The sequence below is a fragment of the Gracilinanus agilis genome, chromosome 1, assembly GCF_016433145.1.
Source record: "Gracilinanus agilis isolate LMUSP501 chromosome 1, AgileGrace, whole genome shotgun sequence".
NCBI lineage: Eukaryota > Metazoa > Chordata > Mammalia > Didelphimorphia > Didelphidae > Gracilinanus > Gracilinanus agilis.
Window position 1 is genome coordinate 406,845,985 of NC_058130.1, and position 25,098 is coordinate 406,871,082.

Here is a 25,098-nt window from a genome sequence, read left to right on the forward strand (position 1 = left end):
CAAGGACTGCGTAGACTGCCACTCTCCAGGTACCAGGTTAAAGAACTCCACCGTCCCAGAAAAGTCTGTTCTATGTCAGGGGATGGGTGGAAGCTGGAAGGAGGCGCCATGCGCATGCGCTCTTCTCTCCCCTCCCCCTGGGCACTCTTCGCGGAACCAGGACAAATCTGGGTCTCCGGAGGAAGGTGTGAAACCCGTGGACTCAGGTTCCTCTAGGGAAAAGGGCCGCCAGCGGGCTGTAGTTGGCTTTATTCCACAGTCAGTAGGGCGCCCAGGTCCTACCCCTCGTAAGGGATTGGTGGAGGCACAGGCCACGTGACCGAGGCCGGAAACCGAAGAGAGCTGTGCGTGGGGAAACATTTTGACAATAACAAACCCCGGGTCAGAGCAGAAGCTGGAAACATGGCCGAGGCGGTGAGGCCCCTGCGTCGGACCAAGGCCAAAGCCAGCCGGGCTAAAACCAAGGTAAGGTCTCGGTGGATTTACGTCTTCTTTATTATGCGTCTCTCTCCTCTTCCTGAGGACCCTTGTCACCCCACAACTACGGCGCGTCATAGACACTACCCCTCCCCCTGTCGTCACGGAGCTGTGACCCCTCTTCTGGCCCAATTTCGGGCCTCCTGCCACCTCCCAATCCCCGATCCCGGCCCTTCCTTGCCCCCAAATCCAGACCCTCACCTTCCAATCACAGCCCTCGACCCTTTCCCAGCTCCCCCAATCCCAGATCCCGGCCCTTCCTCATCCCCAACACAGATCTCGACCCTTCCATGCCCTCCAATCACAGACCTCTACCCTCAGCTCCCCCCCAATAACAGGTCACTCCCTCCCCACTCCGTCGTCCCCTCTTCCAATCACAGACCCTGGTTGTCCCGCCCTCCTTCCCCCAATCCCGCACCTCGATTCTCTGCCCCTCGGTTTCGGACCCTGGCTCTCCTCCCAATCAGAGACCACTGCTTTCTCCTTACTCCTCCCAGTCACTGAGGTTGATTTCTTTTTCCCTTCTTTTTCACTTATCGGGTCCTGCGGAGTCTTCTAGTCTCAAACTCGGGTCCTCCCCTTCCCTCTCCCCCTCTCCCCCTTTCTCCCTTTCCCCCGTCCCAGACCCCTACCCTTCATTCCCTTCCCTCCCCTTTCCCCATTTCAGGCTTCCTTCTTTGTCATCCCCAAAAGTGGAATCGACTTGTTCTCGCTCTCCCCTCCCAACTTAAGATTCGAACTTAACCCACCGTCGCAGCTACCACTGTTTGCCCAGCCTCTCCTCCTTTCCCCCAGCCAAAGTCCAGGGGCCGTCCACAGGGTCTCTTCTCTAGACCCAGTCTGGAGGCCACCGACTTTTTTTTTTAAAAGAACCCACTCCCCATTGCCACAGGCCTTGTACTCCATTATCTATCTCCCCGCCTCCTATTCTCCCATTGTGTCCTTATCAAACTTTGTAAAGGGCTCTGACTTCCTAACTCTGAGGCCTTCCTTCACTGCCATAACTCATTCATTTGTTTTCTTTTACTGGGGTTTTTGAATTCTATTAATCTTCTAGCTCTCTTTTCCTAGGCCTCATCATTCCCACTCTCTTTCAAGTCTTTGACCTAGAACCAAAACCTTGACCCTTAAATCTTAGGGTCCTGAAGTTTAGCTCCATCCCCCTCTCCAGGCCCTAGGCTGATTTCTCTCCTTCCCCTAAAAAGAGTAAAATTTATTCCACCCTAACATATGCTTCTTTGCCCTGGGGACCTCCTCTTGGTACACTTGTTTCCCACCCCATGAACTCTGCTCATGGCTAAATATTTCCTAGTCTCTCTTTTGTCTGGAATCTGTTTAACTCTCAGTCCGCCTTTTATTCTTACCTGAAGCCCCTTGATGTGAAAGCACCACCAATGGAGGGAGAGCAATGGCAATTAAACTTTGTAGCATGGTTTGTGTGGGATGCATTCAAGAATCTTTTCCAGACCTCTGTCCCACAAAAAAATTCTGAGGTAAAAGGGGTCCCTTTTTATTCTTCACTTTTGCTTTTGTGTACCAAAATGGAATGGGCCACCTCAGGCACTCCTGCACTTTCCAGCACTGTAGGACTTCACAAATTTGGAACCTCTGTTTATCTGTTTAAGATGATCTTATCAGGATTCTCTTGGTTAGACTAGACTTTTGTGGTAAATTGTTTAGGGCTCTGAATTTGTGTGTGTATCTGGCTCAATATACTTTAATGATCCTCCTCTAATGAAGGGTAATGACCCTTCAGTGATTTAGAGTGTATCTTCTTAGTTTGTGTTGCTCTTTTCAATGGTTTCTTCAAAATCTTCCAGATACTTCTGTTCCCATTTCTGCTCTGAAAGAATTTTCCAAATAGAGAAGAAAATTAACGTGCTCATGATAGATAGAAGTCTGGAGCCAGATAATTTTAACTTTCTCACAGCCAAGTTTATATGGAAAGCAGTAATGGTGGTCATATGCCAAGTAGTGACTGACATTCTTCTTTTTCATTCATTTAAGTTGTGGTTCAGTATTCAATTTAAAAACATTTATTAATCCCCCTTTTGTATGTTATATTATAGGGAATTAGGTGTTGAGGCATGTGGGCTCTGATATACTTAAGGATATATAAGGTAATTGAGGAGAGAGAAAGCATTAAAACCTCAGTGGAATGGGGAGAAGGTATTTGAGCTGTATTTTGAAGGAAGTAAAGATTTTAACAGTTGAAGATGAGGAAGGAGACAGAATGGAAATAGGAAATGGAATGTTTGTTCATAGAACAGCTAGTTAGGGTAGGTCAGTTTGTCTGAAATGTCGACTTAATATTGTGGGGGGCTTGAAGTGAACCCTTCAGTGTTCAGGAAGGGTGCCCTTTGCAAGAATGCAAGACTCGTAAACTTAGTTTAAAAATAAAAAGACAAATTTATTAATTTAGAAGGTAATGTTGAATCTGGCCAGGAGGATAGCATAGGTGGAAAACTGCCTCCTGGGGGGACAGCACAGATGGAAAGCTGTCTTCAGTAGAATAGAGTGATCAACAATGACAAAAGTGAAGATTGGAACAAATCAGAAAGTGAAGGAATTGCCATTAGAATCCTATAATTAAGAAGGGCTTCTTGAAATTAAAGTTTGATGGGCATCTTGGAGAAAATGTTTAGAGGCGCCCAGGGACTTTCGTAGGATTTTTTGTTTGAGAAGCTGATTTACATAAGTTTTATTTTGCTGCCTTCCTTTTTCTCTTGATAGATTTCTTTAGAGCAAACATTTAATAAACATTTATTAAGTGCCTACTTTGTGCCTGGAACTGTGCTGAGGTGCCAATGAGGATACAGTTAAGAAAAAGAAAGATACATATGACAGAAGACAACACACAAGAAGAAGCTGCAAAAGTGGGGAGAGGTGGAATAGGACTTCATGGTGTACCTGATATGGGGGTTGGGAGATGTTAATTTTGTTTTGTGGAGTTGAAACCCAGCAAAAGCAAAATGGAGTTAGCTGTGAAGTCCAGGTTCTGCCATCCTTAAAAGAAGGCTTTGGGTGGAGTTTCAGTCCTTCAATCTAGAGAGCTTTATTAAAAATAATAGCTCATTTATTTGGCATTTTATAATTTACTAAATACTTTTTACATGTATAAATACTTTTTCTTTTCTAGAATTAATGCTAAAGTATCAATTCCAAGGCAGAAAAGGAGTAAGGACTAGACAGTTGGGGTTAAGTGACTTTTCTTGTGTCACACATTGAGGAAGTGTCTGAGGTCAAATTTGAACCCAGGTTCTTCTGACTGGAGGCCTGGCACTCTATACACTATGCTACCTAGCTGCTCCAAGTGCAAATACTTTTAAACCTATTCTACATATAAGGAAAATAAGGCTCTGGAAGTAAAGTGGCAACTAGTAAATAGAAGAATTTGAATTTGAATGGTATTATGTCAGCATTAAAGTCCAAGTACTTACTATGTACCAGGCACCATACCAGGTGCTGGGGAATTGATCACACTGTTCTTTCCAGGATCATTACAGAAATTGTCAGTCTGCCATTTTGGGAATAGTATATCTACTCAAAATTTGCTTTGACATGTTCATTCTTTTATTATTTTCCATAAATGCTATAAATAATGATAGGATTCTAATTAACTTCCTAGCTTCTCTTGGCTTACTTCAAGCCTCAGTTATAGTCCCATCTTCTATCTGGAAGAAGCCTTTCCCTGTCTGTAATTAAGTGCTACATAGTTGTCTCCACCTTTGGATTGCCAAAACCTTGAGAGCAGGGACTGGGGACTGGTTTTTCTTTCTTTATATCTCTAGCACTTAGCACTTTTCATGGCACACGAGAGCTTCTTAATTATTGCTAGTTGACTGAGAAACTCATTGGTAGAATGTCATGTACATATCAATCAGTGTTAAGTACAGTGCCTGTAGGGAGAAAATTTTTCTTTCTCCAACTTGCTTCATTAAAAAAAATCAATATACTATAATACCAACTTGCTTTATTTAAAAAAAATCAACATACTATAATGCCCTATATGATGTTATTTCACATTTTTAATACAAGTTGGCTCTTGAACAGATCTATTTTTGTAATAGAGTGCCAGACTTAATGTCTAAAGATCTGAATTCAAGTCTCACCTCAGCTACTTACTAGCTTAGTAGTGTGACCAGGGGCAAGTAAATTAACTTTTCCAAGTTTATTTTCCCAACTGTAAAATGAAGATAATTCTCGCATCTCTACTTCACAGGGTTGTTGCAGAAGAAGTGCTTTGTTAACTTTAAAGTGCTATACAACTATGAGTAGTTTATTAATAGTAATAATTAAAGAGTTGTCAAAAAACCAATGACATCTACTTAACCAGTAGTAATTGAATTAAAGAATGTTGTACAGACCCAAGGTTCCTTGTTTTGTCCATTGGTTTGCCTTTTTGAAGCCAACATGTAATGATAAAATGTATGATTTTTAATGGAGGAGAGGCAATGTTCCTTAAAGGTTGTGCCCCATCATGGCCTTTCCTCATGATCCCTCTTTTTCATACTAAGTGCATTGATTGCTAAGCTCCCAGCTCTAAATCTATGATCCTCTGGCACTCAGTACATGTTAGCTGAATTACAGTGAGGTATATATAAAATTTTATTACAATATGAAATAATTTTGAGGTTCTTATATTCAATTGAATAAAAAAATTCACTCTTCTTGGGTAGTTTTGAGGTTGTGGATTTGAATCCCAACTTTCCCACTTAATAGCTTTTTGGATGAGTCACTTTTCTTCCTTACTTATCTGTCTGAGGTCCCAACAATTTTAACATTTACTGATTATATTGTATATGTAATATTTAGATTATTAAGACATTCATATTTTCTTTTAGTAATTATACTCCATTCACTCTTTAAGCTTTTACTTTAGGCCTCAAACCTTGGAATTAAGTTTGCTATTTTCACATCCTAGTCTTTGGTTGAATAAAAGTATTGTCTTTGGAATCTGGGGGAAAAAGGATTATATATGATCTTTATATAGTCTATAAATGTTTTTCACCAGGAATACAGGTTTTCTTTCTAGGCTTCTTTCTAGGCCAACTAGATTAACTTTTAAACTTTTGTTCTTTTAAAATAAAAAAAATTAAATTAAAATTTAAAAATTAAAATTTAAAAAATTACACATTTGCCCAATTCCCCCTACCATTAAGCAAATAAAAACATAATGGTCCAATAAAATAAATTTCCACAGTAGCCAAGTCCAAAAGTATGTGTCTCTTTTCTGCCTTAAGTTATCACCTCTCTTTTAGGAGAGCCTTTCAAAGTTGTTTTTCTCTGTAATATTGTTGTCATTGTATAAATTATTTTTCTAGTTATTCACGCAGTTTATAAAGATCTTCTTAGTTTCCTCTAAAATGCTCCATTTCATCATTTCTTATGGCATAGTAATATTCCATTACATTCATATGCCACAATTTTGTTTAGCTTTTTGCCAATAGGGCTTTCTTTCCCTTAGTTTCCAGTTTTTGACTACGATAAAAAAAAACTGCTATACATATTTTTGTACATATAGGACCTTTTTCTTTTAGTTTATCTCTTTGAGGATATGGACCTAAGAGTGATAAAGTTGGTTCAAGAGTTATATGCAGTTTAACAACTTCTTGGCCTTAGTTCACAAATTCCATTCTTACATTTCCAAAAATATCTGAATAAGTTCACAGTTCTTCTAACAGTGTATCAATGTACCTGTTTTTCCATGGTCCCTCCAGTAGCTATCATGGATTTTTTTTTTTTTTGTTTCTAATCCCCTTTTCTTGTTTGTTTTCATTATTTTAATAAACATCTTTTAGCTCTTGAAAATTCCATCCATCCCTTGGGTATCAAATATTCATGTGACCCAGATGAGATCTTTTCTTCCCCTCTTGCCTTTCATATCACCCTTTACACTTCCTTTCTGGGCTTTCATTCCCCCCCCCCCCCCATTCACAAATGCGCGCGCGCGCGAGCACACACACACACACACACACACACACACACACACACACACACACACACACACACACACACACACAAAACACTAAAGACAACTTCTATCATGCCCAGTGAAATCTTTATGTATTTCCATTTACATGATTAAAAACAATTTTTTTTTAGAGTGCAGTAACAGGCCTTTATTCAGTGGTGAGAAATTAGGTGAAGGCATTAAAAAATTCTCATTTTTCTGTTATTTTTGATTTATAGCCATTAATTTCAATATCTATGGTCCCCTCTTTTGCCCAGTTTTCTTTCTTTTAAAAATTAAAAAAAAAAAAAAGAAAAAAGGCAATTCAGCAAAACAAATCAAAATTTATTCAAGATTTTACATCTATAATATTTTTTTTAATCCTATCTTCTGCCTTGGCTTCTGTTTTAGTATCAATTCTTAGACAAAAGAGCAGCAAGGACTTGGCAATCATTGTTGAGAGATGTATTCAGGGTCACACAACTAGGAAGTGTCTGAGGTCATATTTGAACTCAGGCCCTACTGACTCCAGGCCTGGAACACTATCCACTGTGCTACATAGAAGTTTCTGCACATCTATAATTTTTGACCACTTTGCAATGAAGGGAAAAGGAAATGTAATCTCAACACTTGTCTTAGTCAATTAATTTATGTAATGTTTCTTTTAGTTCATTTTTATTTGTTAAATATTACCCAATTATGTTCCCCCCCTCCAATTATGTTTTAATCTGGTTCATCTACTCTGGGGAGTGTTGTGGACTTCATATTTGACACCTCCAGGATATGTTATGAGAGTTGGGTTTGAACAGGTCAGCTGTTTACTACTTAATGTGACTTTGGGAAAGGTCTCTCAGTTTCTTTCGCCAGCTGTAAAATTTAGGATGTTGGACTAACTGATCTCCAGTATCCTAATTCCAGTTTAGATATACCCTTTTTAGAGAATCATCTCTTATAATAAAGAATAAAAAAAGAAAACTCTTGTCTACCAGCTTTGCAAAGAAGGGAAAGGTATCTTCTCATATCTCTTATTAGGGTACAAACTTAGTTATATTTTCACAGCTTTTGGTTTCAGTTTGGTTGCTGTGCTGTTCTTTCCATTTATATTGTAATAATTGTGCTTGTTTTCTCAGTTTTGCTCTTTATTTTGTATGTTTCCCCATACTTTTCTGAATTCATCATGTTCATCTTTTCCTACAGCACAGCCTTTTTTCATTCTATATACTACAACTTGTACATGGGGAATGGTTAATCCCCAATTTATGGACATCTATTTTTTCCTGTTTTTTTTTATAAACAGAAATATTGTTGTGAATATTTTGTTGTATGTGGGACTTTTGCTTTTGATCTTCTTAACAACTCTATGAAAAATTCTGAGAATCACTACCTGTGTTCAAACAGAGGCTGGGTTGACTTTCAGGGGAAGAGAGGGCATTTTTTCTTTGGGAAAGAAATTGGACAAGATGACCTCTAAATCTTCCACTTCTAAGATGTAGAGATGATTAATTATTATTCACAGTTACATATCAAATAATGGTTTATAAAAACCTTTATGTAGTATCTCTTATGAACCTTACATTGCATAATGAAATAGATGCTACTTAGAGGTTAAGGGATTTGCCTACCATCACTCATATATATGTGAGGTCTTGAGGCAGGTCCTATCTAGGTTTTTCTGGCTCCAAGCCTGATATTCTGTTCATCAGGCTACATTACTGTTCCACACACTTTACATTGATAGTTTAACCTGAAAACTTTGGACTGCTAGTACAGGATCTTCTATAAATCATAACTATCTTAAGGTGATTATAGATATTTTGCTATATTTTCAAATGAAATAATCTTGTGTAAAACTAGACTTGGAAAAATGTTAATTCGCCTCCCTGATATATGGCATCATTTATTTTAAATTATCAACTCTAGAAACATTTTAAATTAAATGAACCAAAATCCAGCAATTTAGAGCTGCAAGGATTGTTAGAAATAATGTAATCCAACCTCTTAATTTTAAATATTAGGAAACCACAGAGCTACTTAGTGGCAGAGCCCAATCTCTCCTTGTTTTTGTAGATTCTCAAAGTTGTAAGAGACGTCTGTGATCATCTAGTCCAACCTAGACTTGAAGAGGTTTTAATTTAACCAACAAGTGGTTCTTTAGCCCCTGCTTAGAGACTTCCACTAAGGAGGAAGCTACTGCTTCCCAAGGCACCCTAATTTACTTTTAGACAACTGATTCTTAACAGGTTTTTGCTGTCACTTTGTCAGTTTAATAATCTTGTCAAAAAAAGAAATGAGGTTACTTTGGCATGATATATTTTGATGAAACCATGTTGTCTTTTAATGATCACCTCTTCCCTTATAAGAGTTGTCTTAGTCTTGCTCTTAGAATTTTTGTGGGTCGTGTGTGTGTGTGTGTGTGTGTGTGTGTATGTACAGTTCATATGCATATGTGTGTATGTATAGGTATTCATGTAAATAAATTGAAGTTAAAATAAAATTCATATCAGAATGTTTTCATGTTAATTGAGTCCCTTTGTTTTTACAACAATTAAAAAAGCAAGAATAGTTTCAGTCTTAAAATATAACTCATTAAATGCAAAATTTAGAATTCCATGTTATTTCATAGTGATAGGTAAAAATTCATAGTCTCTTCTTAAATAATATAAGGCGATTTTCCAAATGAAAAAAATTCAGGAAATCTTTTCCTGTAGTTTCCCACTATATTAATTTAAAGTATGACTCTTTTCTTCAGAAAAGCTTGAGTAGTTGTAGACTTCATTTGTGGTAAATTTTGGCAATTTATGAATTTGTGCAATTTTATCAGGAAGTGAACAATGTTATATTTTTATTTCCTTAAGTCTCTATATAAATATCTTCATTGATTTACCGAATGGTTCACCTACATACTTTGATATTAATTATCTGATGCTATCTCAAGGTCAGTTTGTACTTTCTTGTGCTGTTTACCTGTGCCCTAGGAAATCTTCCTTAAAGTGATTTTTTTTGGTTTGGTTTTGAGTTTACAATTTCTATATTGTAGATAATGAAGTGACTGATTCCACTGAGGTATATTTCATCTCCCAAATAATTGATGATATGGGTGAGATCATGCTGGGGGCAGCCTAAATGCTCCATCTTATCCTGTTCTTCCAGTGCTCTCTAGGAATTACAAGACAGTAATACCCTTAGCAATTATGGTAGCCAAGGAGGGACCAGAGTGACTTGGCCTTTCTCTTCTCTTTCCATAGTTTTTACTTGGCATCCACTTGGCATATGTCAAATTGTGAAACCATATCTACTTATCAAACCTGGACAGATTCACTTGAAGAAAGAAATCTTACTCCAGATACTTATATATTCATATTTATTCTGTTCCAACATACATTTTCATGCTTAAATTATCTACCAATCTAGTTTATATGTATCCATTAAAAAAAAAAAACTTTAACTGCTCTTCTGCCTTGGACCTGATACTTTATATCAATTCTAAGAGAGAAAGTAAGGGTTTTAAAAAAAATAGATGATAGGTAATTGGAATTAAGTGACTTGCCCATGGTCATACTGCTAGGAAGTGTCCAAGGTCATATTTTAACCCAGAACCTCCTTCCATCTCTAGACCTGGCTCTCTATCCACTGTACCTATCTGCCCCTCTGTGTCCATTTTCAAGCCTAAGTTGTTCTGAAAGAAGAAAGGATAAATATTATAGAAGCAATAAAAATTTTATTTTTATTGGCATACAAAACACACCTCCATTTTGGTCATTGCTGTAAGAGCAACTCATACTTAACCAACCCCCAAAATAAAAGAATAAATGTACTGAGGTGAAAGATGACTCCAACAGTTCTTTCTCTGGAGGTAGATGGCATTCCCTGATATAAGTCTTTCAGGATTGTCCCAGATCAAAGCATTGCTAATAGTAGCCAAATTTTCACAGATAATCATTGTCTAATATTGCAGTTATTACAAGCAATCTTCTATTTCACTCTGCATCAGTTCCCGCAGATCTTTCCTGCTTTTTCAGAAATCATCTTGCTTATGATTTCTTATAGCACAATAGTGTTCCATTACCAACATGTACCACAATTTGTTCAGTCATTCCCCCAATTGATGGACATCCCCTCAATTTTCAATTCTTTGCCACCACAAAAAGAGCAGCTATAAATGTTTTTGTACAATTAGATCCTTCGTCCTTTGAGATTCTCTTTGGGATTCAGTTTGGGACTTCCCTTAAAGGCAAGTTCTCAAGGGAAATGGACAAACTTGGGGCTTCCAGAATTCACATTGACAGTATACAGGCCCAGTAGAAATATTACTAGATCAGAAGGTATGCAGTTTTATAGCCCTTTGTCTTCCAGAATGATTGCATCAGTTTACAGGGATTAGGCTGATCTTATGGATGCATGTGGACTTACTTATGAAGGATGTATACCAGCAACACCCCACATTTATCACTGGTTGCCTTTTAAGCTTGTGTATAAAAAATTTGAGACATTCTTTCAAATACTACGTAGGAGCCCACCAATTTCTGTATCACTTCCTGTCTTTGTACTATTGCAATAGTTTTTGTAATTGGTTTCCCATTCTCAAGGCTCTTTTCCACTTCTTTGGCCTGTCCTCAATACTGCTGTCAAAGTGGTTTTCCTTGCATAGTTTTTGCCATTTCACCCTTTTCCTCTTCCCTATCCCTCTGCAATAAACTCCAGTGGTTCATTAAGAGGGATAAAATAAAAATTACTCTATTTGGCATTTAAAGACTTCATAACCTGACCTCAGCCTACCTTTCATATTATATATTACTTTCTTAACCTCACTTTTACTAATTAGCCAAACTATCTTTGTTGTTCGCCAAATGATACTCCATCTACTAACTCTGTTCCATTACATTGGCTATCTTCTTCATTCTTGGGTGTACTACCTAGTCACTTCTGTCTCTTAAAATCCCTTACTTCCTTAAAGACAACTCAAATTCCACTTTTTACATGTGCAGCTTTTCCTGATTCCCTGTAAGAAAGAAAATTTAAGTATTTATAGATATATATATTAAAATGTGTGACCGCCAGGAATCAACAATTCAGGTTGATTCCGTAATTAAATCAGACCCAAGTCAGCATCGGGTTGAGGCAAGTTTATTTACAATCAGGAAGGTAAAAGTATAAGAATAAAGAGAAAAGGGAGAGGCTAGTCCAGGCCAAAGGCCTAGACAGAGAGAGAGAAGGTTAAAAAGCTAAATAAATGAAGCTGTAAGCCACAAGGCCCAACAGCCAGATAGGCAGAGTTTAGAATTGGCCCAGCTAGGCCAAGGAAGTCAGCCTAACTTACCCACGTGACAATACAGAGTGTAAGCTGTCTGTGGTCTCAGGAGATGCTTCTTCTTCCAGTTCGAGACGGCAACTGCCCCCACAGGAAGTTCACTCACTTACTTAAAGAGATAGTCTTTCATCACTTCCTGTGGTCCACCTCTAATTCAAATGGACAAATGGCAGTTTCTACATTGATTTGGACTGCCCAAAGGGCAGTCCCTTATTCTTGATTTGTTACTTATTGTCACCTGTGGGTAACTCGTCTCCCTTCCCCACTAAGGGAGGTGAGAGTGACATCATTAGCACGCCTGGGTTGAGTAGGATTTTGACTATTAATGGGCTGGAGCTAATTCTATTTACACATCCCCCACCTGCTAGTGCCTTCTCTCTCAAAAAAACTTGTATTTACTTTGTTTATATTGTGTGTGTGTGTGTGTGTGTGTGTGAGAGAGAGAGAGAGAGAGAGAGAGAGAAGGTGAATGTTTGTGTATGTGTGTATCAGAGCCTCTTTAATAGAATGTAATCACTTTGAGGGTAGGGCTTATTTCATTTTTATCTTTATATCCTCTACTCCCACCTCTTTTAGTATAGTGCTTGCCATATAGTTGGAGCTTAATAAATGCTTATTGATTCATTCAAGAAGGAATGAAAGGAGTTAAATTTTTTTTTAATTAAATGGTTATGGAAGAGAAAGAAGATTGTTCTGACATTTTTGGTGATTAGCTTTATAAAGATCAAATTTTATAGACTTGACTATTCCTTATAAATGTAATACTTTCATTTTCATTTCTTAATGTTATCAACAAATCTCATAATAATTTCTTTCTTTTTTTAATTTTAAACCCTTAACTTCTGTGTATTGACTTATAGGTGGAAGAGTGGTAAGGGTAGGCAATGGGGGTCAAGTGACTTGCCCAGGGTCACACAGCTGGGAAGTGTCTGAGGCCGGATTTGAACCTAGGACTTCCCGTCTCTAGGCCTGACTCTCAATCCACTGAGCTACCCAGCTGCCCAAATCTCATAATAATTTCATAATAACTTCTTGAAGTTTAATTTTTCTGGAGTGTTAGGTAATTTCATTGTTGGTACTCTAGCTATATGTAGCTGTTATGTGGAAGACTGAAAACAATCTGAAATAAATACCTTATTAGTCTTAAGCCATACTCAAATGAGATCCCTGCAGAAGGGGAAAAAAAATTACTCTAAGCATGCACTGGCAAACTGTTATATAAAATTACCATATTAAAAAGTGCTTACCACGAAAGGTTAAAAAAAGCCATTTCTTTCAATTCAAGTAAAGATTTTTTTTTTTTAGGGGGCAGCTAGGTAGCTCAGTGGTTTGAGAGCCAGGTCTAGAGATGGGAGGATATGGATTCAAATATAGCCTCAGACTCTTTCTAGCTGTGTGGTCCTGAGCAAGTCACTTAACCCCCATTGCCTACCCTTTACCAGTCTTCTGCCTTGGAACCAATACAATATTGATTCTAAGATGGAAGTTAAGGGCTAAAAAATTTTCTATCATTACTACCTTCTAAGTCTTATTTGTGTTATTATTTATCAGACTTGAAAGAGTACTTAGAGGCTAAGTTCAAGTTTTATACAAACCAGATTTGGAGGTAAAAAATAAAAACTATATTTGAACCTATATGGTAAATTAAGAGTAATTAAAATTATTTTAATTGCTTTAATCAGCCCAAATCAGCCTTCTCACATTCCACTCCCTTTACCGAGAATATAAGAAAAAATACCATTTCAAACTGTTTGTTTCAGTTTCTTTTTCTGTAAAATGGGGATAATAATAGCTCCTATCTCCCAAGGTCACGTGAGGATTAAATGAGATGATAATTTTAAAGCACTTAGCACAGGGCCTAGCACATAACAGAGACTAGAAATATTAGCTATTATTATTAATGGACTTGATATTTGACTATAAATCCATCATTCTTTCTACCAAGAGGCCGACATCACTAGTAGAGGCAGTAGGTGGCCCAGTGCATAGAGGGATGAAATTGGTGTCAGGAAGACCTGAGTTTTAATACAATCTCAGACACATGGGCCCTTGGCAAGACATTTATCTTCTTTAATTTCTTTATCTGTAAAATTGAGATACAGTAGAACCTACCTTCCAGGGTTATTGTGAGGATCAAATGAGATATTCTTTTTAAAGTACTTTGTAAACCTTAAAGTGCTTAATAAATGATAGTTGTTTTTTACCTACTTGCTATTAGGTTTTTTCTTCTCTTTGTTCCCATTTCATGAACCTGGTGAAGAATCTCCTTTGAAACACATATAAAATAACTCCTCAGTTAAATTAATTCTTTTAATTTTATGTATGTATCTTAATACATGTATGAAATCTTGGTTGTGAAATCTTAAAAAGACTTATCAGCTTTTCCTTTCAAAAAGCAACCCATTCATTTAATAATCATTTATTTAGCATCTAAAGTGTGTAGTATACATATGACCATAGTTGATGAGCTCGGTATTATGAAAAGAGGAACAAATTTGTTGCTTGAGAAAACTGAGTTCAATCCTTAGCTTTGTTGTTTTCTCTCTATGTGACCTTGGAAACTAATTTCATTGTTAAATGTTATTTATGCCAATAAAAAAATGAAGAATTCTCGAATATTAATGGAGTGTAGTTTTCACTAAAATAGTTTTCCTTCATTTTAATATTAAAATGTTTGAGTTTATGTTTTATATAACATGTAGAGATATTTTATTTAAAAAAAAATGATGTTCTCTTATTGACTTGCTATTATTACCACTTCCCTACTTTGGAGATCTCTGCAGACAGAGCAAGTCTCCAAGGACTAAACTACATAGGTCCCTGGGAAGTATAGCTTTGCTGTTTTGTTTTTCAGTTGCACCTGACCATTCTTGACTCCCATTTGGGGTTTCTTTGCCAAAGATATTGGAGTAGTTTGCCATTTCCTTTTCTATCTCATTTAATAGATGAGGAAGGCTTATACAACTAGTAAGTGTCTGAGACCAGATTTGAACTCAGGAAGATGAGCCTTCCTGACTTCAAGCCCAGTGCTATATCTACTGTCACCTAAAACTATTTCATGGTAAAGTAAATATGATAACCATCACTCTGACATAGTATTGAAACTGCTTTTTATTCTCCTGTGTCATAATCATGATGTTTTTTTAAATTAGGTATTATCCTGGGCATTTTTAATTGCTTTGTTCTGGATTTAGAAGGACACACATAATATGTGTGTCACTCACCTTTATAAATGAGACATAGAATATATAATTCTGTTGTAGCACTTTTTCTTGCAACAAATCTAAGTGTTCATAATTGAAGTTTGGCTGCCTATAGAGAGTATGCAATTTGGTTCAGTATTGGAATAGTAATCTCAGCTCCCAGGTTAACTGGGAATTTTATAAATATATGGAAGTATCCCAGAAATCCCTTTTAGTAATCTATCTTTACTTTTACTTCAGTAAGTTGTCATTCCTTAGAGTGACTCTCTACCCTTTTACTAAGAGCTATATAAAAATAAATGTTATTTTCCATTGCTTTCTATTTAAAGTTTGATGAAGTCTATTCTACTTTTAAGTCTAGGACTAGCATAATCCCAGATCAATAGACAAATATTTAAATTTGATCAGTTCTCTGTGGGGATGGGAGGTGTTATTTTTCTAGTCTAGTAATCTGCTCTTTTGTACCTCTTCCTCCTTTCTGGGGTTTGTCTTTTTGATATCTCATTAGTTCTTTTCAAAAAACAGATTTCCTTAATTTCTTTTGTTTATATATCACCTCAGTTTGATCTAGTAACAGGAGACAGTTTTGACTCCTTAACAGCTCTGACAAAAAGTTAGGTTGTGAGCAAGTTTCAAATGAATATCTGTAATATAATTTTTTTGTGACTTAAATCAGTTTTCTTAGATGCAGGTCCTTATGGTTTGACATTTCATGTATATATACTTACCTTGATAATAATAGATGACATTTATGTGATGCTTTAAGGCATGCAAAGTGCTTTAAAAATATTATCTCATTTGATTTTCATAAAAACCTTGGGAGGTAAGGGTTATTATATTCCTTTTTTTCATAGGTGAGGAAATTTAGGCAAACAGGTTGTGACTTGCCTAGGGTTACACAACTATTAAGTGTCTGAGGCCACATTTCTACTCTTCCTGATTCCAGGTCTAATACTCTTATCTACTGTTGTACTTGGCTACCTTTAGAAAATGCATATATTTATTTTGTATCTGACCTGATATTTTTATTGGTCTGGGTGTGGTGGGGAGATTCCTTGAGAGGAAGTTGCCTTTGTAAATGCAAATCAGTACCTGCTCTGACACCAGTCCTCTTTTAGAGAATTGCCTGGGGCACTGAGAGGCTAAATGATTTGCCACTGCCACACGTGGTTCATGTGTCAAAGGCAAGAATCAAACTCAGGTCTTTCTGACTCTAAGACCAGTACTCTATCTGTTAGGCCATGTTCTCTTGAAAATTCACATACACACAGGGATGTGGAAAAATCGAGACACTAATACCCTGCTGGTGGAGTTGTGAATTGGTCCAAGGGCTTTAAAAGAATGTTTGCCCTTTGGCCCAGCCATACCACTGCTGAGTTTGTACCCCAAAGTTATGATAATAAGGAAAAAGACTTGTACAAAAATATTTATAGCAATGCTCTTCGTGGTGGCAAAAAAATAGAAAATGAGGGGATGTCCTTCCATTGGGGAATGGCTAAACAAATTGTGGCATCTGTTGGTGATGGAATGCTATTGTGCTCAAAGGAATAATGAACTGGAGGAATTCCATGTGAACTGGAATGACCTCCAGGAAGTGATGCAGAGTGAAAGGAGCAGAACCAGGAGAACATTGTACACAGAGACTATGGCATAATCAAATGTAATTGACTTTTCTACTAGCAGCAATGCAATGACCCAGGACAATCCAGAGGAATTTATGAGAAAGAATGCAATCTACATCCAGAGAAAGAACTGTGGGAACAGAAATGCAGAAGAAAAACATATGATTGATCACATAGTGTGAACAATGATACATGTATATAACCCAGTGGAACTGGTTGTCTGATTCAGGAGGGGGGAGAAAAGGGGAGGGTGGATAATGAATTGTAATTTATTAATCTACCTTACAACGTAACCATGGAAAAATATTCTAAATAAAAAAAGGAAAAAAAAAAGAAAATACACACAAAACACAGAGGTGCCATTTCTTTTTTCTTTTCTAATTTTTAACTCTTACCTTCAGTCTTAGAACTAGTTATCAGTTCTAAGGCAGAAAAGCAGTCAGGGATTAGGCATTGGGATTAAGTGACTTGCCCAGGGTCACACCATTAGGAAGTATCTGACTGAGCCACTTACCTGCCACCTTAGCTTATATTTTGTAAAGAGGGTATTTTAAAAATGTATTTCTAAACCTTATACATTCAGTTTGCATTTATGTCCAAGAAACTGGGCATACCAAAAAAACCCAAAAAGCTTCTGCCCTGAAGGAACTCACATTCTAGTATTTTGTTTAATGGAATTCAGAACAATCTAATTAGAATTCTCTTTACTTCTAGTCTTGTTTATAGCAGTGCTTTCTTGCTAGTTAACTTATAAAATCAACATAATATTCAAATTTGTATGATTATTATAGTCATGTAACATGTTGCGAATTAAAAGATTTTTAATTTTTTCTTAAACAAAAGTCATCTTTTGCACTTTTTATTTTGTCTACAACACTGAGAAAAATTATTCCTAAAAATAGTTTGTTACTGATTATTTAACATTTTTTATTTTGTTTTTAGGAAAAGAAGAAATATAGTGAATCTTTTGAGAAAGAAGAATTTGATGAGGTGGAATTCCCTGAAGCTCCCAGAGAGCAGAAAATATCTTCCCCAGCAAGTGAAGTCTTAGCAGCATGTCCTGAGGCATTAACTGAGGTTCAGTTGCAGGATGTAGGTCAACTACAAACTGAGAAGGAAATGGTTGATATCTCACTCACTTCTTTAACTTTAGATGTTGAAGAATCCCAAATAGGTAACCTAGAGACAATAATAGAAGGGGAAGAGGTTAAAGAACATCAGCTCTATGAAGAAACCAAGCCGAAGTACAACCCTGAGGGGGATGTGAACACCAAAGTAGAAATCTCTCAGGGTCTTAGGGACAGAGCTCATAGTGGATCAACACGATGTGGACTCTCAGAAAACACGTTCCAGTCTAATCCTTCTGATCAGCAGGTAACAGGACTTTTACAGGACCGAGGATCTGAGAGTAAAGAAGGTCGTAGACAATCTGTTGGTCTTTCTTCAGAGGTGCTACACAATGTGGGTTTACAGAGTTGTTATGAAGCCAAAGAAGTCTTTCAACCAACTAGATTAAAAAAACTCTATCCTGAATTACCAACTGAATTCTCTGGAGAAAGACCAGCTTTAATGGCAGTAAAACCACTGTTGCGGAATGAGCGACTGTACCCTGAAATTCCCTCTGACTTGGAATTGGTACCATTTACTAAAGAGCAGCTGAAAATCTTTGAGCCTTGTTCCTGGTTAGAAAATGTTGAATCATACTTAGAAGAATTTGACAGTATGGCTCACCAGGACCATCATGAATTTTATGAGTTGCTTTTGAATTATTCACGATGCAGGAAACAGCTGTTGCTGGCTGAGGCTGAATTGCTCACCTTGACATCTGATTGTCAAAATATCAAAAGCCGATTATGGCAATTTAAGGAAGAACAAATGACAGTACAGGTATGATTAATGTTCTCTTAAAGCTTTTTGGAGGCTGAGGCTTTTGGAATATAGATGCTGTATTTGTGTTATCTTGGTTTGAAGTCTGCTTATTTTTCTCATTGTTTCTTCTGTTAATTACAAGTCTTTTCCTCTAAAGAATCAGGTAATTTTAAAAACAGTAAAAGATTTTAATGTTTGTATTAAAGAGTCGGATACCACTATAATTTTTTGAATCATAGGATACTTTTTACATTTTGTTTGCAACATTGATAAAAGTGATTTCTAAAAGTATGGTTTCTTACTGATTACTTAATATTTTAAATTTTGTTTTAAGAACAAGAACAATGAAGGTTAGTAAATTAAAAAAATTAAATTTGTATACAAATCTAGCTGAAGATGTGAAAATGACAAATTTATAAGGGAATGAGTTAAGAGAGAATATTAGTTGTCTTAGGTATGAATGTTGAAGAAGACTCATTTAGGGGATGGTAGAGGAAGAAAAGACAGCAAAGGTTATATAAACAGAACAATTAGTTATAAAGAAAATTAAGTTGTTCTGCTCTTAGATGTCAATGGAGGAAAAGTTTCAAGGTGAGTATCATATAAGGCAGAAAGTACCTGAATAATGAGGTTAGAGAAAATAACCTTTGGATTTAGCAACAAGGAGTTCCTTGGAGACTTCAAAAAGAGCCATTTCATTAGAAGGATGAGTATGTAAATTAGATCACAGAAGGCTGGGGAGGGATGAAATGTGGAATAAATGGACAGCAAATATTATCCATCTTTGTGTAATAGTTTGTCAATGAAAAAAAAGTGAGAATTAAAATAGGGGCTACAAATGAGAGCATGGTCAATGAAATAATTTTTCAATGTAAGGAAAGCCCTGAATATATTTTTAAGTAGAAGGGAAGAACACATTGATTAGAGATTGAGAATAATAGAAATAGGATGACTAAAGGTGGTATAGTGTCAGGGAACCAGATAAAGGGGTTAGCCTTGGAAAAGGGCAGACTTTTGTTTGGAGACAGGAGCAAAGATGATTGAAGAAAAAGAGGAATTTTGACATTGAAAGGAAGATAGATTAGGGAGTTCATAACAAGTGGCCTTGCTTTTCATTGGCAAAGCAGGTGGTGAAATTTTCTTTTAGGAGTAGCGTTACATGGTGTGGTGATAGGGAATTTGGACGATGAAGGAAAATTGTTCTCAGATACTCTGGCCATCTGTGTTTTCTCAGGACTTGTCTATATAACAACCTTTGGTAATCCTATTTTGTCTCTACTCATTATCTTTGTTATTTTTATGTTCTCTGCTACATTATAAGTATCTGAAAGTCAAGATATCTTACATTCATTTTATTTTTTAATTTTTTTTAAACCCTTAACTTCTGTGTATTGGCTCCTTGGTGGAAGAGTGGTAAGGATGGGCAATGGGGGACAAGTGACTTGCCCAGGGTCACACAGCTGGGAAGTTTCTGAGGCCGGATTTGAACCTAGGAACTCCCATCTCTAGGCCTGACTGTCAATCCACTGAGCTACCCAGCTGCCCCTCTTACATTCATTTAAAATGGACAGTAGTTCTTAGCATTATGCCTGGCATTTAAAGGGATTTAAATAAATGTTTCCTGGTTAATAGCAAGATTTTTTGATACGTAGAATTATAGTTTATCTTTCCTTCTCCTTCAGGGTATTTGTGCAGACCAAGTGAAAGTTACAGGATATCATCGCTACCAGAGAGTGGAGATGAATGAAAATGCCCTGGGAGAGCTAAAGAAGGCATTTGAGGCAAAATCTGAGCATTTACATCAGACTCTGGCCCTGCATTCTTATACTTCTGTGCTCTCTAGATTACAAGTAGAGTCCTATATTTTTGCACTGCTCAATAGTGCAGCTGTGCAGAGGTCTTTGTCTGTTCATCAGCAAGGTCGAGGTATGTGGTGATTGAAATTTCTCCTTTTTTTACAACCTGTAGAGAAATATAAACTTAGCAAAAATGTAATGTTTTTATCTGTAGCTAAAATATACTCTGATGTTCTTTTTGAATAAAGAATCATCTAATGACTTTTTTCTGGAGAAATATTTGGTTTCTTTCCTTTTGAGTATTTTGTGTTTTTGAATTTTGCTGAAAAGTAATTCCTAAATCACCATTATAACTTGCTGTCCTAATTTATGTACTCTTTTGCCATGAGTAGTCCATCTATAGCCTTTGAACCTTGAGCTGATGATAGTCTAGTCCCGTGGTGGTGAACCTATGACATTTGTGCCAGAGGAGGCACTCAGAGCCTTCTCTGTGGGCATGCATGCGTGTTGCCCCAGCACAGAGTTCACCAGAGTTTGTTACTAGAAAGCCACAGGGACCTGGAACCAGGATTGCTCCCCTCCCTCTCTCCACAGTGTGCCTGAGGACATCACCTACCCCTCTAAAAGGTTCACAGTCATAGTCACTTCCATAGATTGCATTTCTTTTTTTGACCTTTTGCTTTTCTGTTCAAATTTTCCAGTTTGATTTTTTATTATTATATGGCTTGGATGTTTTTTATATTGTGACTTTTCAGAAAGTTTCTGATGATAGATAATAAAGTCAGTATTAAATAGAATCACAGAAACAGAATTTTTGGACCTTTGGAAATGGTCTAATTCAGGCCTTTATCTTCTGCCTAGACCAGTGATGGGCAAACTTTTTAAAGAGGGGGCCAAAGGAAAGGAAATGCTCATCTGTCAGTCTGTTTCTAAGGCAACTCTTTTGAAGTTTCATTGTATTGTATCCTACTCATTGTATTCGTCAGATTAGGAATAAGGTCCCACAGCTGGATAGAACATTTCAGGGGGCCACATCTGACACCCCCCTCGCCCTCCCCCCGCCCCCAGCCATGGTTTGCCCATCACTGGCCTAGACCATTGTAGTAGCTTCATAATTGCTCTCCTTGCTTCTATTCTCTTTTCTTTCTCATCCATTATCCACACAGCTGCCAAATAATTCCTAGAAGGATAGCCTGACTGTCCCTCTCTACTCAAGAAATTTCAGTTACTTCCTTTTGCCTCTAGAATAAAATAAAAACTCTTCTCTTTGGTGTAATGGGGGAAAGGGGGTTTTTGGTTGAATATATATTAAAAGGTTAGGTCTCCAGGGAATTGAATAATTATCAATCCCCAAAATGATTTTAATAATGTATTTACAAAATATAGGAGAGAATGGAAGTAGAGAGATGAGAAGAGGGTAGAGTAAGAGATTTGTATTCAAGTCTGGGCTTTACTCTGGCAGGGCTCCAGAGGCCCAGCCAGAGCCTAAAAGTCAATTAATAAGGGGTTTAGCCTCAAGGGCTTCTCCCAATCAAGGGAGCCTCCCAGAGGCTTCGTACCTCCTGGGAGGTTAAAGGAGTCATTCTTCACTCACCACGGATAGTTCTAAGACAGAGATTTAAGAGCAGTCTCACCAAGGTCTCAGGGTCTCAGGTCCAGAGCTCTTCCACGTCCAAGCAAGAACCAAAAGACCAAGCCCAGCTGACTGAGGTCTCTTTAAAGGGGCCTCTTTTGCATCACTTCCTGTGGCCTCCTCTCAGTTACCTGTCCAATCACAATAGACGCTTTTCTTAGGACTGCCCATGAGGCAGTCAGTAAATTCTGATTTGTTACTCTAGCACACTGGGTTACAGACCACCCAAAAATGGAGATATTTTCACCTTTGGTGATTAAATCTAAAGATGGGGAGTGCAGATTTAATCTAATTATCACATTGGGATCTAAAATTTTTTACAGTCTGGCTTCCATAGAAACCAGTCTTTCCAGTTTGATCTTGTATTGTTTACTCTCTAGACAAACTGGCCTACTTGATGGTTACTATTCCCAGTATTCTACCTCCTCCAGTTTGTGCTATTGTATAGACTGTGTACTCCTCTCCCCTCCCCTCCCCTCCTTGTTTTGATGAATAGCCAGCATTTTAAAGTTCATTTTTTAATTGACTTACTATATTTTTCTTAAATATAAAACTGTTGTGGAATTACCATGTTAATATTGGGTGTGCAAAGAATGTTGAAGTAAAAGTGTTTTTCCTTAGACTTTAAAAAATTTTAGGATTTAGTCAATTCTTAATGCTACTAAAAGCCATTTGTGTAGGATTCATTATTTTTTTTTTAAATTTATAGTTTCTAAACAGGCAGAAAGTCTTCCCTCTGATTTGTGTCACCTGAAGGAGTGTATTAGTGTTTTATTTATGTTCACCCGGAGAGTTATAGAAGATGTACAGTTCTACAATGATGTTCTTCTTTGGCTGCAGAAATTGGTAAGGGATGGATAGCACTTTTCACCTTTTTCTACCTCCTCCCAGAATATCTGAGGGCACTATTTTTATTTTTGTCCAAATTGTATTCAGTGACTTCTTATGATAAAATATATTTTCTCCTATTGTGTTAGTGCTTATTTAGTGTTTTTTTTTCTTGTTAACATTTAGTAGTATTTCATTATGTGATTAAGAAAGATAAGGCCTTTTCTTAATGAACTTTGAGTTCAGTCACATTGATCTTTGAGCCTTCTTAGAAAGGAATATAATGCTGGAAAATAACCAAAATTTTAGCTTAGAAAGTCATTTAAAATATAGATGCCTCTCAATTTAAAATTTCTGCAAATATATTGATATTAGCTTCTTGCGATCTTAATGGTATGAATGAGAGTTTCTTTAAAAGGCAAAGAAGAAAGGAAATAGCATATCAAATCATTAAAAAAAAAAAGTAATAAGTTGTCTGTTCTGAACTACAAAGGGAATGTGATAGGTAGCCTGTACTAAATTTCTTATTGGGACTACCTTCTAGATACAAAATGTTCAGCATGACAAAAGGCAAGATATTATCTATTCTTAATTTGTATTTTTTCATTCTGTCACATATGGCCAAGAACCTCAGGGATTTTTACTTAAAAGGTAATCAAAATTAAATCTATGTGGAAAAGGTACTTTTGATCTTTTTATATTAGTGTTCATATTTGTAGACTTTTCATTGGCTGTAAATTGGTAGAAATCCAAATGTAGTAAGGTTGTTTTATGTTTAGTTTCCATTATAGTGTAAAATTTCACATGCCTCTTTTGGAAGGTTATATATGTGTGCATTCACTTAATATGGTAATAAATGACAAATCATTGTAGAATTTAATGCTGGAAAGCCTTGTAGAGATCTTCTAGTTGAACCCCTTCATTTTATGAATGAAGAAACTGGTACTTAGAGATGGGGAGGTGAGTTGTCCAAGATGATATAGATAGTAAATAGCAGAGCAGGGGTTTTGACCCAAGTTCTTTGGTTTCAAATTCTGTAATAGTTCTATTGTTTCTTGATTTGATAAGATTCAATTGTTATAGTAGGCCCTCATTTTCACCATAATGTTTCCTTCACTTTTCTTGAATTGATTCTTTATCTTTTATATTGTTCAGGTATCAGTGTTACAAAGAGTTGGATGCCCTGGGGATCATCTGTTCCTTTTAAACCATATTCTTCGATGTCCTGCTGGTGTTAGTAAATGGGCTGTTCCTTTCATTCAGGTATATGATCTGATGGCCTCTTCATAGTAAATGGTGTAGTGTTTGGATATTTTTCTAGTAAAATTTCTTCTGGAACATTTATAAGAAAGAATAGCAAAAAGTTCACCTTGGAAAGCATTTAGTTAAGAATTAAAAAACAGTGTATTTTATGAGCATGGTGAGACTGTTTCTTGTTGAGCTCAGCAGAGATGAAATAATAATAGAATTGCTGAAGTTGAATGGTTTCCTAGCTTGGAACAAGTTCAATGGAATTTAATTCTTCAAAATCCCTGTTCAGTCAGACACAGAGAGGCTTATTCAGTAGTACTCAACATTTTAATGTTTTTAACATCCCATTCCATTTTCTGGAAAATATAATGAGATTTAATAGAGATCAACTGAGTGCTACTTAATTACTTATGGTAGGTCATGGATTTGAATAGTCAACTCTCATGCCCAGGAGTTGATGATTCACTTGGTGGATTATCTATGCCCTTTGCCTACCCTTTAGGCCATTTAATTTCTCATTAGCTATTTCAGCAGAGATGGATTGAGAGGTAAAATAAAAGCATGCCATACTTAAACTATTACAGATTTTTTTTTTTGGTAGCATTTTTGAAAGAAAGTGAAACTTATCTGAAAAAAATTTCTTTAACCATTTCTGACTTAAATGATCAATTCTGTTCTCTCCCCTCCTTTACTAGACGGATAATTGGTGTGAACTTTTAGGCCTCTTCTAAATTCCAAATATAGCTGAGCAAAAATGTTGTCACAAAACTTCAGGAGGCCTCCTTGGTTCATGTTGGTTACATAGTTACTCCCTGCTAGTCTAATTAAAAAACTCCTTGTTCCTGGTCTTAGTACTAATGAACTGATATTAAGTAACACAGGTTGTTGGTCTTCTCTAATCCTTCTCCCTTTTTCTGATTTCAGATCAAAGTGTTGAATAATTCATCAGGGGTATTTCACTTTATGCAGTCTCTTGCCTTGCTCATGTCTCCTGTCAGGTAAGTGTGAAAGAGCTTTGTACTCCAATTTAAAATATTGCCCCATATTTGAATACTGTCTTTTAAAAGCAATCCAGGTACAGAAGAGCTCTGCCAAAGTTACTGTGGGAACTCTCATAATTTAGCATTACTAATTTATCTTTAGACTTGAGTCCAAGTG

General features: G+C 36.8%; 1 protein-coding gene across 1 annotated transcript in view; it reads left to right on the top strand.

Moving 5' to 3' along the window:
* The first annotated feature begins 321 nt into the window (after positions 1-321).
* The window catches only part of EPG5 (ectopic P-granules autophagy protein 5 homolog), a 187,137-nt gene continuing 162,360 nt past the window's right edge, over positions 322-25,098 (top strand). The window contains exons 1-6 of the mRNA XM_044681656.1: positions 322-465; positions 17,506-18,450; positions 20,115-20,358; positions 22,571-22,707; positions 23,845-23,952; positions 24,865-24,938. Coding sequence (XP_044537591.1) covers positions 403-465; positions 17,506-18,450; positions 20,115-20,358; positions 22,571-22,707; positions 23,845-23,952; positions 24,865-24,938 — 1,571 coding nt within the window. The 5' untranslated portion in view covers positions 322-402. The remainder of the gene's footprint in view (positions 466-17,505; positions 18,451-20,114; positions 20,359-22,570; positions 22,708-23,844; positions 23,953-24,864; positions 24,939-25,098) is intronic.